The sequence below is a fragment of the Atractosteus spatula genome, chromosome 2, assembly GCF_055471065.1.
Source record: "Atractosteus spatula isolate fAtrSpa1 chromosome 2, fAtrSpa1.hap1, whole genome shotgun sequence".
Classification (NCBI taxonomy): Eukaryota; Metazoa; Chordata; class Actinopteri; order Semionotiformes; family Lepisosteidae; genus Atractosteus; species Atractosteus spatula.
Window position 1 is genome coordinate 28,812,505 of NC_142707.1, and position 14,068 is coordinate 28,826,572.

The window sequence follows — 14,068 nt, forward strand, 5'->3', positions numbered from 1 at the left end:
TAAAAAGTCAAAGTCACATGCACTGAACCAGTGGAAGAGTCAGGGATCTGTGGATCACAAGCCAAAATCACTAGACCAACTAGCCCATGAGGAACAGAAAAGAAGCATAATTGAAATATACTCTACACAATACAATATAAAAATAGTCTGAAGATATATCAACTTAATTAAAACAATATGATTTCATAAAAACATATAGGTAGTGTTTCCCTAAGAAAGATCTAAGATGTATAAACCTGATGTACTATACGAGATTTATATAAATATGTCTTTAAATATTTAATAAAGTAATTTTTAAATATTACTTTAATCAATAAAATGTATAAAGTTTAAATAATATCAGCTTCTACAGTGTTTTTCAATATTCCATTCCCCTCTTAACTTGGCCTCTATTTGATTGCACAGGGCCAAATGAAATTTGTGCACCTACAGTATTTCCTAAAAAACTAAAAAATACTAATTTTATTTTATGATTGATCCTTGCATTTCTTGTCTGCACAGTTTGAGAAAAGAGATCTGTCTAGAAAGTAATATTGAGACATGATAAAAAAAATGCATATACAGTAGCACCTTACCCTTAATGTCATTTTTCTCCATTTCTTTTAACACCTGCACAAAGGCTAGCTGGGAGTCATCTAAGGTCCAGCTTTTGTGAAGCACCACAGCTTGAATAATGTACTTGTGGCTCTAAATAGACAAAAAGAGGAATATCAATAAACTCAGCTAATTTAACTTTAGTAAACAATCAATGAATTATTTAAGTAATGAAAAAAATAGAAACATTTTAATGTTTTAAATATCAGTGTTATGTATATATAACAATAAGTTGCATATGCTGAGTCAGTGGGAGACTAATTTAGTTGGGCAGTGCTATCAAATGGGTAGATCAGGAAATAAAATTTTAGGTGCAAAATTCAAAAAAGATATACCATCAAAGTAGTTTTTCCTCTTTTTATTATCACAACAAAACAGTGAAGTTGTAAAGCAGGACTTCTCAAATGGCAGCTTTTCCAAATTTCCTGACTTCTGTGCATTGATACAACCAGTAGTCTTAATTATTATATTGATTCTGTTGATTATTAAAATAGTGAAGAGCTGACCTTAGCACACTTTTGCAATATATAACCACTAATGGTAGTTATATAGACCACAGGTTGAGCAGCCATCATCATAAACAATTACATATATATTCAGGATATTAAATTAAGATTCCCTATTGTGCACTTATAAACAATATATTTTATAATATACTGTATTTATGACTTTCTTTTCTTTGTTGAAAAAGTCAGGAGCTGTTTTATCAGCTGGCCTTATGCTTGCAAAATAAAGTTTAATCACTGTATAATCAGCCAGTCTAAATCTTAAATATCTGACTTATGTTTTTACAGAAGTCATAAGGCAAAAAGACTGGCTGATATAGATGTATACTGTACATCACTTTCGATATCCAAGTTAATAGTGATGCATACAGTACACAAACCCTTGGAGATTACAATGTCAGGGTCTAGTTCATAAATCTAGTGGAGCCAATGTATTATTGCAAAGTATTTTCTGAAAATAAAATGTGAATTGCAATTCTTGTTCACAGAAGAACATAAGTGGAGAATATAAGTCTCATTCACAATCACAAATAAAAATACAGTAGCTATGAATAATATCTATCCTCATATGTTTTTCAAATAAATATTATTGACATCAAACTTTGTTGGGTAAATATCATACCATTAGTTCTGCAGGTTGCTGGTCAATTGTTGCCTCTGATCTGCTGGTGGTCTCCTCATCTCCTGGCATCTGGGGTACACTTGTCAGTCTTGCACTTCTCTGACTGCTCACAGAAGTGCTCCTTTCTCTTTTGCTGCCTCCTGACAGACTTCGAATCTGTGTACATTTACTTGATGATGCTGTTTAATATATATATTTAGGAATTTTGGGGAAATATAAATGTGTTAAATGTAATACATTTACCCATAAACATAACATATAAATAAAATCATAATTCACTCACAGCTTGGCCTTTTATTACAGAAGAATGTGAAAGCAGGAATCACAACATGACCTTTCCCAATACTGCTTGCTACTTCTTCTTCATTGTCAAGAATCTGGAGTTTAAGATACACATCTGGTTTGGATGTCTGTATCTGGAGGGTGGCAAAATGATCCATTGTGACCTTCACTAAAAATCTGTCAAAAAATGAAAATCCAGATATTGTACTAACATGATTTATAACTATTTCATTTTCAGTAATTAAAATCCTAATATTACATTAAGAAAACCCAATATTACATTAATATTCCCTATGAATAGTAGGTATCCTCTTACCTACATTAAAAGGAAAATCAAGAGAGAATTACTTTAGAATTCAACAATATAAGTAATACGGTTTAGCCTTCTATAACTCACCGACAAATTAAGTGTTTTTCATTAGGTATATAATAATCCTTAAATTCCTTTATGGCAAAACTGCTATTTGCGGGGTCCCTGCTGAGAACTGGCAGTGGGTTATAAGATCCAATCAAACGTAACTTCCATTTTCCAGCTGCCAGGGGAAAGTCTCCAGAATGTGCTTCTGCCATGAAAGTATAACCTTTCTAAAAAACAGTTCAAACTTCAGTTAGACACACATTTATGGTAAATATAAAAAACATGAGCAAAATACGGAGGCCATTCAACTTGTCAGAGTTCACTGATCTGGGGATCTCATCTAGACATTTCTTGAAGGACCTAATAGAATCAACTACATAAACATGTATGGAACAAACAGCCCTGTATTTACAAGTTACTAATATTTTTTGTTTTAATGTTGATCCTAGATTAGTCCTCTGGACTTTCTTTGTCAATACCTTGAGCATTTTAGAAAAAAAAATCAAAAATGGCATAATTGATAATGGATTAATAAGATACACAACAGAGAGCACAATAAGGGGTGAATATTCAGACTGGGATGGTGTGTATGCTATATCTGTTATCTATCAGGTCGTTTTTTTTCATTGAATAATTTAATCTGAGCTTCATTTGACTTGAATGCTGTGCTTTTCACTACAGTATGTATCCTAACATTTTGTAGGTGTTTTCAATTTATACTATTACTGAACATGAAAAACAATGTTAACATAAGGTCTGTTAATTTAATACTAAATACTAAAGAATAATGAGCCTACTCTCATTGTAGCCTTAGATGTCTGATTGTTAAAGATATAAGTAACTATTAATTTATATTTCCACACACAATAATTTTCAGGTATGTCAGGTCTTTCGGAAAACAAGTAGTTATATTCATATTCAGTACATATTATCTGATTTATTCATTACAATATAAATGTCATAATGATGATAATCTATATAATTATGCTATAAATTATGTATTTGTTCATAAGCAATGTCTAATTTAATTAAACATATTGATAATTTAGATAATTAATTAATATTCCCATATTGGTAATGGCGCACAAAGCAATGGCCCTCTTTTTTCAATATCACACTATTGCCTTTTTTAGAACTTTTTAACTGTAAGAAACTTTTAAGATACTGTTCAGAGAATGTGGAGTCTAATTTTTTAAGTATCATTCGGGATCCTTTTTTTTAGGTATTTATGAACAAATGAAATGAGCAGACTTTTCTTCCACTAAACCATATGGAACAAACTAATGTATAAAATGCATGAATCAGAAAATTAACATGCAATTCCTATTTTTGTATACAACATTTCTTAAATATAATAACAATGTAATGGATAATGGAAATTAACTGAATAAATAATGTATTCTTGACTATTCTAAATGTGATTTATGAATCTGAGATACTAGATCTTGTCAAAGTGTCCTCAATTAACCCCAATGAAACAGGAATAAAAACATCCAAAAGACTTATAGATTGGATAATATGTCCTGCTAAAAAATGAAAATATATAATATTGTAATACTAATACATAGTACAAAATCATATTAATTAATTTTAGGATAGAGATCAGAAAGGTAACACTTATTCACACCCCTGTAGATCTGATCTCCAATTTTCCTGGGACAACATGAACTTACTGTAACAAAAAAGCACCTCATTACAAGCCCTACACAGCAACCCAAACCCGGCTTACACCTCCCAAGAAAAGACTGGTTCATTCTAAACCCCTTTAAGACTGTTCAACCTCTATCTAATATAATCAGTTTAAACACACTTTGTTCCTGTGGGATGGAGCAAACTATGCAGCACATCCTAGAGAATTGCCCAATTCACAGACTCTGGACTCCACACCCACAACACACATAGACCAGAAGCTATTGCTTGGCTCAGGGACTTTGCAATTACTAAATAAATAAACACCTCTAGATAGATAGTATCTGTCATGGACTACTCTGATAAGAAACTTAGTGTTCTATAGGGTTCCTGCACATATTTAAATTGAATTGAATTCTGGAGATTGAGATGACCAGTTGAGAACATTTATGTTGTGTGCACTTAACCTCTTCTTTGTCTTTGCATGTTTTGGCTCATTGTCATGGTGGAATATCCACTTTCTAACCAAGCTTGAGCTTCCTAAAACTACTTCAGGGATAGCGTTTGACCAAAATGGCACAACTAGTAATTCATGATTCTTGCAAACAAGGTAGGATACATACTATGCAGGACACTAGTTCATCGCAGACACACACGGACACAAACACGCACATACGTACACCAGGGCCAGTTTTCCTAGAAGCCAATTAACCTACAAATACTGTATGTCTTTGGACTGTGGAAGAAAACCAGAGCACCCAAAGGAAACACATGTGAACATGGAGAAAACATACACTTTCAAACTCCATGCAGACAACATGCCGGGTCCAGAATTGACCCCAAGACCTCAGCACTGCAAGGTAACAATGCTAACCACTGTGCCAATATGCCATTCCAAGTAAAACAACCACTAAACATAACACACTCTCTGCCATATTTCACAGCACACACGAGTAGTTTGTAAACATTAGCTTCCCTTTTTACACACCAAGAAAATACAATGATGAGAATTGTCCAAAAAGCTCAATTTGCTTCTCATAAGAATGGTGGTTCACTTACACAAGATGCTTCTCCCTTGCAACCTGGACATGAATGCCACATTCATACTGCCAATGCTGAATTGTATTTTTCGATACTCTATTTACAGAAGACTTTGTGTTGGCTTTATGGTGGCCTCTTGAACCACTCTCACAACCCATAGTAATACTTTCATGAGTGAATAAAATGTTCATTATTTCTGAATGAAACTTATTTCTGAAAAATACAACTTTGCTCTGTGCATGCTATAATGATTACAATATATAATTTTATTCTTATTTTAAGCGAGACACATTATTTGATCCTTAACACACTCTTTTACTGTATATGTCTTTGTTTCAATTTAATTGGGGCTTTGAAAAAAATTAAAAGCCATTATATTACAGAAATGTATTTACAAATCTGGTTTTGGTGAAAAAGGCTAGAACTATGCCCAGAATAGGAATCAGCATTCTGCTGAGAAATTCTTAGGCGCATCCATGCATATTTTGCCTTATACAGTGTCTTGCAAAAGTATACATACCTTGCACAGTTTTCACATTTTGTTGCTTTAAAGCGTGCAGTCATGACACTTTGAAGTAGCAAGTAATTAACATAACCTTTCCCACATATTCAAAGTAAAAAACAAAAACAATAAGAAAGAAGTAAACAGATAATGTAAAAGTCATAATTATATAAATATTCAAACCCTTTGCTGCCAGAAAACTAAATTAACTTAACACAAAATTACCTTAATGTGTCACACAATTATTTGAATGGTATCTGTCTGTTTGCAAAAATTGTTCAACTGGTTCAGAATAAACACATCTGTCTCTTTGGGATTCCCTGGTATTGCACTGAATTTCAAGCAAAGCTTTCAAAGCAAGACAGAGATAATGTCATAGAAAAGTAGAGATACCGAAAAACAGAGAAAAGATCAGGTGAATGATACAATAAATATAAATGTTTCTGAATGTTGTCACAAGGGCAGAGCAGTCCACTCAATCATCAAGAAATAGAAGGTCCATCATACCACCCTTCAAACGGAGCAGCTGGGCAAAACGAAAATATCGAGGGATGATACTGTAAGGTTATTGATAACTTTGAAGAAGTTGGGATGGGAGATTAGAGAAAATATGCATCAATCTACAATATTTCGGTCACTCCACAAAGCTGGCCTGTTAAAACCCAAGCTCATATGTCTCATGGAGTTTGCAAAAAACAATTGAGTTATGTGGCAAAATGTTTTGTGGTCAAAAATGCTAAGCATTATGCAAGCAGACCCAGCCCAGCCCAGCTCCCAATCAACACTATCCCTGCAGTCAAGCACAAGGTCAAAGTTTCACCGGAGTGGCTTGTGAAAGTGAATGTCCTTGACTGGTCCAGTCAAAGTCCTATTAAGAATAGGCGGAATGACTTGAAAAGTGCAGTCCATAAGCAATCCTAAAACTACCGGAGAGAATTTGAGGAAACATGAATAAAAAAAAAGAATAAAAAATGTCACCAAGCCAGTGTGCAAAGTTGGAATTGACACCACACTTGTGGCTGTAATTGCTGCCAAAGGTGCTTCAACCAACTATTGAATTTGTGGGTTTGAATACTTATACATATTTTTATTTTTTCTTCTGTAGTTTTTGCTGATATTTACCATAGCCTATCTTATATTTAGAAGTCTTTAGCTTGAGCATTCAAGTTTGAATAAAAAATTAATTAAAAAATGTATGCATCATTTTGTCATTTCACCAAATGCAACACCATAGCAAGTGCCTGAATATTTTTGCAAAAACTGTAATTTGAAAATATTTCCTTAGATGTCATTTAATTCATTTGAATACACAACCATAAGTCAATGTTATCTTGTTTTAGCCAGTTTACATAGAGCTATTTAGAAATGACAAGAAATGTTATGTGAAAAAGAATATTTGATGAAAAATTGATTTTGATATATCAATGACCTTAGCAGAAAAAGACTGGGCAATCCAGAAAGAAATGGTTTACTTTGTTAAAAATAATTCCATATTATTTTCTTATTTATGCTAATATGAATTGAATTTCTATTACAGTAAAAGGAAAAATAACAAACAAAAGGGAAATTGTAGAAAGAAAAAACCTGGTTCTTTTGATAAATATGTGGCACCACTTTTTGAAAGATCTTGGGAACCTCTTCTCCTGTATCATTGTCAATCACATGAAGAACACAGGCAGGGATGGAAGAATACACCTTGGGTACGACCAGCATATCTTTAGGTACAAAAAACACCTCCCTTTTGAAATACAAAGAAGAAAACATAGAATAAAGAAATTAAAAAGTTATGCTACATATACTTTTGATTTTTTTTACATTTCTAAATGCAATGTCTGTCATAATCCTGAACTCATGATGAAATACTAAATTACTTTTCTCAATACTACAGAAAACAGATGTTTTAGATATTTTTATTATAAATAAAATAAATTAGCTTTTTAACAGCATTCAAGACCAACCCTAGTTTTACATTAATGTTTGAACATCTCCACGCGCAGAAATATACAGACCATCAAAAAATATTTCATAATATCAAAAAATTCAGATTTTTTTAAATGTGGGAAAAAGTTTACATTTTTTGTAGTGGCTACACTAACATTTTAGAGAACAGACAGACCTGACACTGGTAAAATTTAATTATGGAGAAAGTAAATTCATTAATATTTGTAAGTCTAGTAGCTTTTGAGGCCAAATTGGAAGCAATACCAACAGATTGTGTATTTTTTACTGTTTTGTGTGATTCTGTTCCTCACATATAGATTGCATCAGTATATGTTAGCATACAGGTGGGTAGCTGCGTCAGCATGCGTAGGCTGCAAAGGAACAATAGGTTTATTCCATGCTGAAAAAAAGAAGAAAGAGAACACAACGTTTCGGCCATGGAGCCTTCACACCTGAAGAAGGCTCCACGGCCGAAACGTTGTGTTCTCTTTCTTCTTTTTTTCAGCATGGAATAAACCTATTACTTGTTCCTATGTTAGCATACTGTATATCTTCAGTATTTAACTTGGACTTTGGACTCTAAATTGCATACATCATCCACAAATCCATGCAGTCATTCAATCACTACTAGACAGTATTGCCCAGACCATCACACTTAGATTCCCTCATTGATTAATTTGTTGTACACAATAATAAGCATATTTATTGATGTCTGTCAGTGTGGTCTTGATAAAACACTGATTAATCAGTGAATTGGACTTGACTCCAACTAAATCAGACTTTGGCTTTCAAGCCCACCCAAAGATGATCCTCACACCACCTCACTCTTTTGACTTTATGAACACTGATGAGCACTGGGCCTCTATGTAGTTGTCTGGCAAATTATGATTTAGCTGCCTCCTTACAGTTGAACAGTTAAGGTGCTGGTTGTTGTCCTATCTGATGCAATGGACAAAGTTGGAACATGATTTTGTGTCGGTCTTGACATAACTCTTGCCCTCCCAGGTTGGGGCCCAGTGTGCATGACGAATTGAGTTTGGCAGTAACATACTGTAATACCTGGTTAAAAGTTGTCACTTGTTAACATCCTGGTAAGTGTGCATCAGTGACCTCTTAGATTATTCTCTAACACAGTGATGTCATGAAGGTGTATTTTCTTTTTAAGCAGGGCTTATGGGTTTCTTTCTGTTTGGCTATTTTCACAGTGATGAATAACCATTTAATGAAAATAACACCAAAAACATTTAATAATATTCAAAATATTTTTTCTAAAAACATAGATGTACTAATAGGGTGCTTTTTTATTGAAATGAAATATGTTTTAATTGTTTAAAATACTATATTTCCTTACCCTTAGTTAAGCCATTAATTGATATAAAATACTGTACAGCATAACCCCAGCTCTCCCCATTATAAAGTGACATTTTTTTATCTACAGGTAACCCCTAGGATTAGAAAGAAACTATTAAAAATAATATTAAATAAATTTAATGATGCTTACAGTATATACATTAGTATGAGAAAGATGTTTGCTCTTAAGTTATATTACTGTCACTTTTTGGTGTTTAAAATGTTATTAATTCCCCTATTTATAGTAATTCTAATAAACATCTTGTTTTTTGAATAATATATAATTATTATGATTCTAATGCTAACATTACAGTAAATTACACAGGCTAGTAATTATGAAATCTCTATTGTTAGTACATAAATTATGTAATTTTCATAAATATCATACAAATGCAGCAGAATCAGAATGTAGCCAGTGTCATAGAATAGCACATCAGCTCTTCACCATGTCCACAGAAACGTAATAAAATAATCATTGAAAGCTGTGCCATTTTTTACTATAAATATTATTCAGCTGCTCTGTTGCTGATATGTTTTCACCACAGATTTTTGTTTAAGACAACCATACCTGAAGACAACAAACCAGGAATTATTTGGCTGATCTTGGTAAGTTACAGAATAATCGATAAATGAAGTCCTGGTCCATTCATCTTTGTAGCATGGATAGAGCTCCACTGTCTTTTCACTGCTTGTGAAAATGTCCCTAAAATATAACATTAAAAAAACAAGAACAGTTTTTTATAACATACCCGCTTCACCCATATTTGTAATGACTATGCTACAGTATGTAAATAAGAGCTAGATTATTACTTTAGTAAGCCAAGACAATGAAGGATCTGGTAAAATCACCAGTATTTTGGGTCAACGTGGAACAAAGAGAAGATCAGCAGGTTTAACCAATAAACTAACAAGTAAAAAAAAGAACCTCATATACTACTATGCAACATATTAGTATAGATATTTAATCATTATATACAGTATTTAACTATACAGTATTTATTGCTGCCTAGTTTGTTAAAAGAATGACAAAAAGTGTTTAACATGGACAAATGTAGTATAGCTTTCTAAAAAAAATATTAAAGTCAAGGTAATGTTGATAAATGGTTGTCTGGCAAAAACAAAAACTACTGACTGCATGCTAATATAATTGATTTAAAGTATAATAAAATAATAATCTTTCAAAAGGACAATGCTTGTCCCTGCAGGATCAATAAGAGAACTCTCTGTCAGCCAGAGAACATTGGTCTATGTACAACATCTGTCAGTTTTATAGGTATTTAGGTATAATTACAGTAGGTATTTATCACATGTCTTTCTAGATAAAAACTCAACTATATTTATATCATATTATATATTATAATCATTATAAATTATTATTTTTTGCCATGGTCAGAGCATAGTGAGTACCTGTACATTTGACCCTGTCTAATATTCATCTTACCTCTTGGGCTGTAAATGTTTCGGGTGATGTACAGGTATGTCTGATTCTAAAACATTAAGTTTTGGTAACTCAAATACTACAAAAACTCAGTTTTGTTAGTCACTTTCAGATATGTGGATTACAGTATGAGTGGAGAAACCTTCAAAATTACAATATAAAATAAAAAAAATTAAATATCTTTAAAAATATGCCACATGTGAAATATACAGTATAACTTGACACAATGAAACAAAGCACACAAACAAAATTAAATAACATTTTGTTTGTTTGGCCTTTCATGTTTATATTGTATTATTTATATTTCTGATTGATTTATTTCCTTCTTATTAATCAAATTAATTTCTGAATTTCAAATTCCTAAAATACATATTGTAGAGTACCGCCTTTAAATCTTTAAGTAATGTTTATGTGTTAAATCAAACTTAAACCAAATCCAAAACAGTTTAAATTAAATAAAACATAGATTTAATCCATACATATACAGCAAGTATTTACTGTATGCTACAGTTGATGTGAAAAACTGTTAAATGTATAAAATAACTTGTTTATTTCTAATTTGACATACAGTACTAAGAATATGCAAAATGTTAGTTTGGCAGATTTTAGCAGTGAATAATACTTCCACAATTCGTTTGTTCATTATTTTGAAATAAAATGTATTGGGGGATTGCAGATACTGTGTGTAGTTTACTATTTTTACTATTTAGGCTGCCCAGGCACATCCATGTACATTTGATGTAGAACAAGGGTGCTCTGCGCTTCTATGAGTTTTGTCTTTTCTGAGCCAATGTGCAAAACACTGAAAACATAAAATCAAATTATATGTACATTTGATGACAAAAATATATATTTTATTTGAGATACTCTGATGTTTGTGCTTCATATTTATCTGTAGCATTATTAAGATAGCGTAAAGTACTTACCTTAATAAAAATAAAGCATGCTGTTCTGCATTTGGCTCCAGTGCAGACCAGATTTCCTGCAATAGTTTTTTGGCACTCGCATTCTCCTTTGTACCTAAAAGTAATTGAAGGAATTCAGCTTAAAGTCAAAGAGAAATTCTGCTTTTATTAACTTTACAAGAAGCAGAGTAACACGTTTAGAATTATATTTTAAAAGTAGACTTTCAATAACAACATAAATAATATCTGTCAATATTGTCAATAATGAAATTGTCAATAATGAAAATATATTTTAGTTTATTTATTTGCTGTAAAATTTTTGGGATTTGTGAAATAATATAATTTCAGTTTCATGAAGTTCACTGTTTTAGCTTGCAGCAACTCAAGTCAACAGCTCAACCCAGAAATAACATTACAGCTACAGTATATTTTGATGGAGTATCAACAAGATGTCAGCCTTGGGCCTTTTTTCTGTTTCAATCTTTTGTCTTACAAGCCCTGTACATATCATGATGGGCTAAAGCTTTCTTTAGTGATTGATAATAAGGTTATTCCCTGATTTCCTTTTGCCTAACTTGCCAGGTCTAATTATTTTCAAACAGGAGATTGACAATTCAGTCACTTGGCTGTAGAGAAGAGGGTGAATGATACCTTCTAGAATATGAGGATCAGATCACTTGTCAGAAAAGTCATGCTACTTTGTGTCAACAAATGGACTGTAAGCCTAAATATAATACCTGAAGGCATTGTCATTTCTTGAACCCTTTTGTCAAAATCCATGCTATCATTCATACAAATTATTTTTAGATCAGCATCTTTGATTTAAGTCTTCGATTTCAAGAAATGTAACCTAATGTAATCCTACCTTCTTCAGGATAAAAATACTAATTAATTTGAGAAATTTTCAGTTTTGTTTCAGGTAATATACAGTTGCATGCACATTTTTGGGCACCCGTGGCCAAATTATATGTTTTGTTGAGTGAAAATAAGTTAACACATGCACTGCATGTTTGAGATCTACCCACAGATTTTCAATAATATTAAAGTCTGGGGACTGTGAAGGCCATTCCAAAACCTTAATCTTTCGGTTCTTAAAGTATTTCATGGTCGATTTTGAAGTTGTTTTGAGGCTGTTTTGTATCATTGTCTTGTTGTAATATCCAACCTCTTTTCAGCTTCAGTTTCTTCACTGACTGACTTAGCTTCCAGGATTTGTTGATACTTGTTGATTCTTCCCTCTACCCGCACAGTATTTCCTGTGCCACTGGCTACCACACAACCCCAAAGCACAATAGATCCACCCCCATGCTTAACAGTTGACAAGGTGTTCTTTTCTTCAATGCTTCTCCTTTTTTTCAACAAACGTACCTTTGGTGATTCTGTTGCATACTTCAGACGTTGACTTTTGTAATCAGATAGCAGGTAAGGTTTCCTTCTAATGACTCCATGCAGATCATGTTTGTGCAAGCAAACAGTGGAATGGTGCACCACTACTCTCGTGCCAGCTAAACCTTCCTGCAGGTCCTTTGCAGTGATATGGGGGTTTTGCTTTGCATTCCTGACCAGTCTAGGACCAGTTCTATCTGAGATTTTTCTTGGTCTTCCAGATCTTGTCTTGACTTCAAAAGTTCCCCTTAACTTCCATTTCTTATTATAATTTTGGACAGTGGAAATTGCAAGCAGGAAGCGTTTAGCTATCTTTTTATAGCCTTCCCCTGCTTTGTAAGAGTCAATTATCTTTATTTTCTGATCCTCAGTCAGAAGCTTAGAGGAGCCCATGGTTGTTGAGTGTAAGCACAACACCCTGACAAGTCCGAAGACACAGAAAAATTATTAAGCTCTGGAATTGTAATCACCTGACTTAAATTAAGGCCTAATGAGTCAATTAAGTTCTGAGACCTTACAATAAAGTAACACTGGTGGATCAACTGGATCAAATTTTTGCACATGTCACATTTTTTTTTCAATCTGTTGAATTCGGCAAATAAATAGTAACTGTGCATTCAAATTTGCAGAAATATATCAAATTTAAGTTTGCTCGCTGCACAGGTTATGTTAACTTCTTTTCACTTAGAAAATCAACAAAATGTAATTTGGCCAGGGGTGCCCAAATTTTTGCATACAACTGTACATATGTACATATACAACTTTTACATATAAAAAGTATAATATTAATTCAAAGTGCATTCTCACTCACCATTTTAATTGACAAAAATCAAGAAGATTCCAGGAAAAAAATTATATATTTCTTAACACTAGAAATATATATATTTTCTACTTTGAAACTAAACATAAGGCAATTATATCACACCTGGACCAACATTTGAAAGACCAATGGTGGCCAGAGATACAGTATTATGATAGAGGATGTGCTATTTGTCATTAAAGCTTCCATGGCATGTTAACTCCTTTAAATCTACAGGTGAAATAATTTCTCACTTATCCTACTGATCTACAGTGGAGCGGGAGTCTGGCACAGGTGAGTTCTGTACTTCAGTGCTGGATGAATTGGACCCCTCATATACTGTACATTAGGTACTGTATGTGCTTTGAGATTTTTTGTGATGACAAGCACTACTATATGTAAATGCAAAGAATTATCGTACTCATTACACTTAATAAGATGAAAACACCAAGGGTCTCCAATCAAGAAAAAAACACCTCTCTCCTGTCTTTGTTTTGCCATATTCATGAGTGCTTTACAAAATTATTAAAAAACAGCAAGATCCAGTTAAAGAAAAAGCTTACAATAATTGCCAGCACAGGTTAATACAGATACTGCAAAGGTCAAGAAGGAAAATGATACGAATTCTGTCATCCATAGAGTCTAAAATACAACAGCAAAAGAAATGATAGTGATGAAGTAAAACACATCTAGGACAAAAATTGGAAACTTCTAG

General features: G+C 32.8%; 1 protein-coding gene across 1 annotated transcript in view; it reads right to left on the reverse strand.

Moving 5' to 3' along the window:
• The window catches only part of adgb (androglobin), a 111,652-nt gene that overhangs the window by 20,871 nt on the left and 76,713 nt on the right, over positions 1-14,068 (reverse strand). Inside the window, exons 23-29 of the mRNA XM_088939997.1 lie at positions 11,190-11,283; positions 9,394-9,528; positions 7,119-7,272; positions 2,402-2,589; positions 2,006-2,181; positions 1,723-1,901; positions 576-687 (exon numbers count right to left, since the gene is read on the reverse strand). Of these exons, the coding sequence (XP_088796123.1) occupies positions 576-687; positions 1,723-1,901; positions 2,006-2,181; positions 2,402-2,589; positions 7,119-7,272; positions 9,394-9,528; positions 11,190-11,283 (1,038 nt within the window). The remainder of the gene's footprint in view (positions 1-575; positions 688-1,722; positions 1,902-2,005; positions 2,182-2,401; positions 2,590-7,118; positions 7,273-9,393; positions 9,529-11,189; positions 11,284-14,068) is intronic.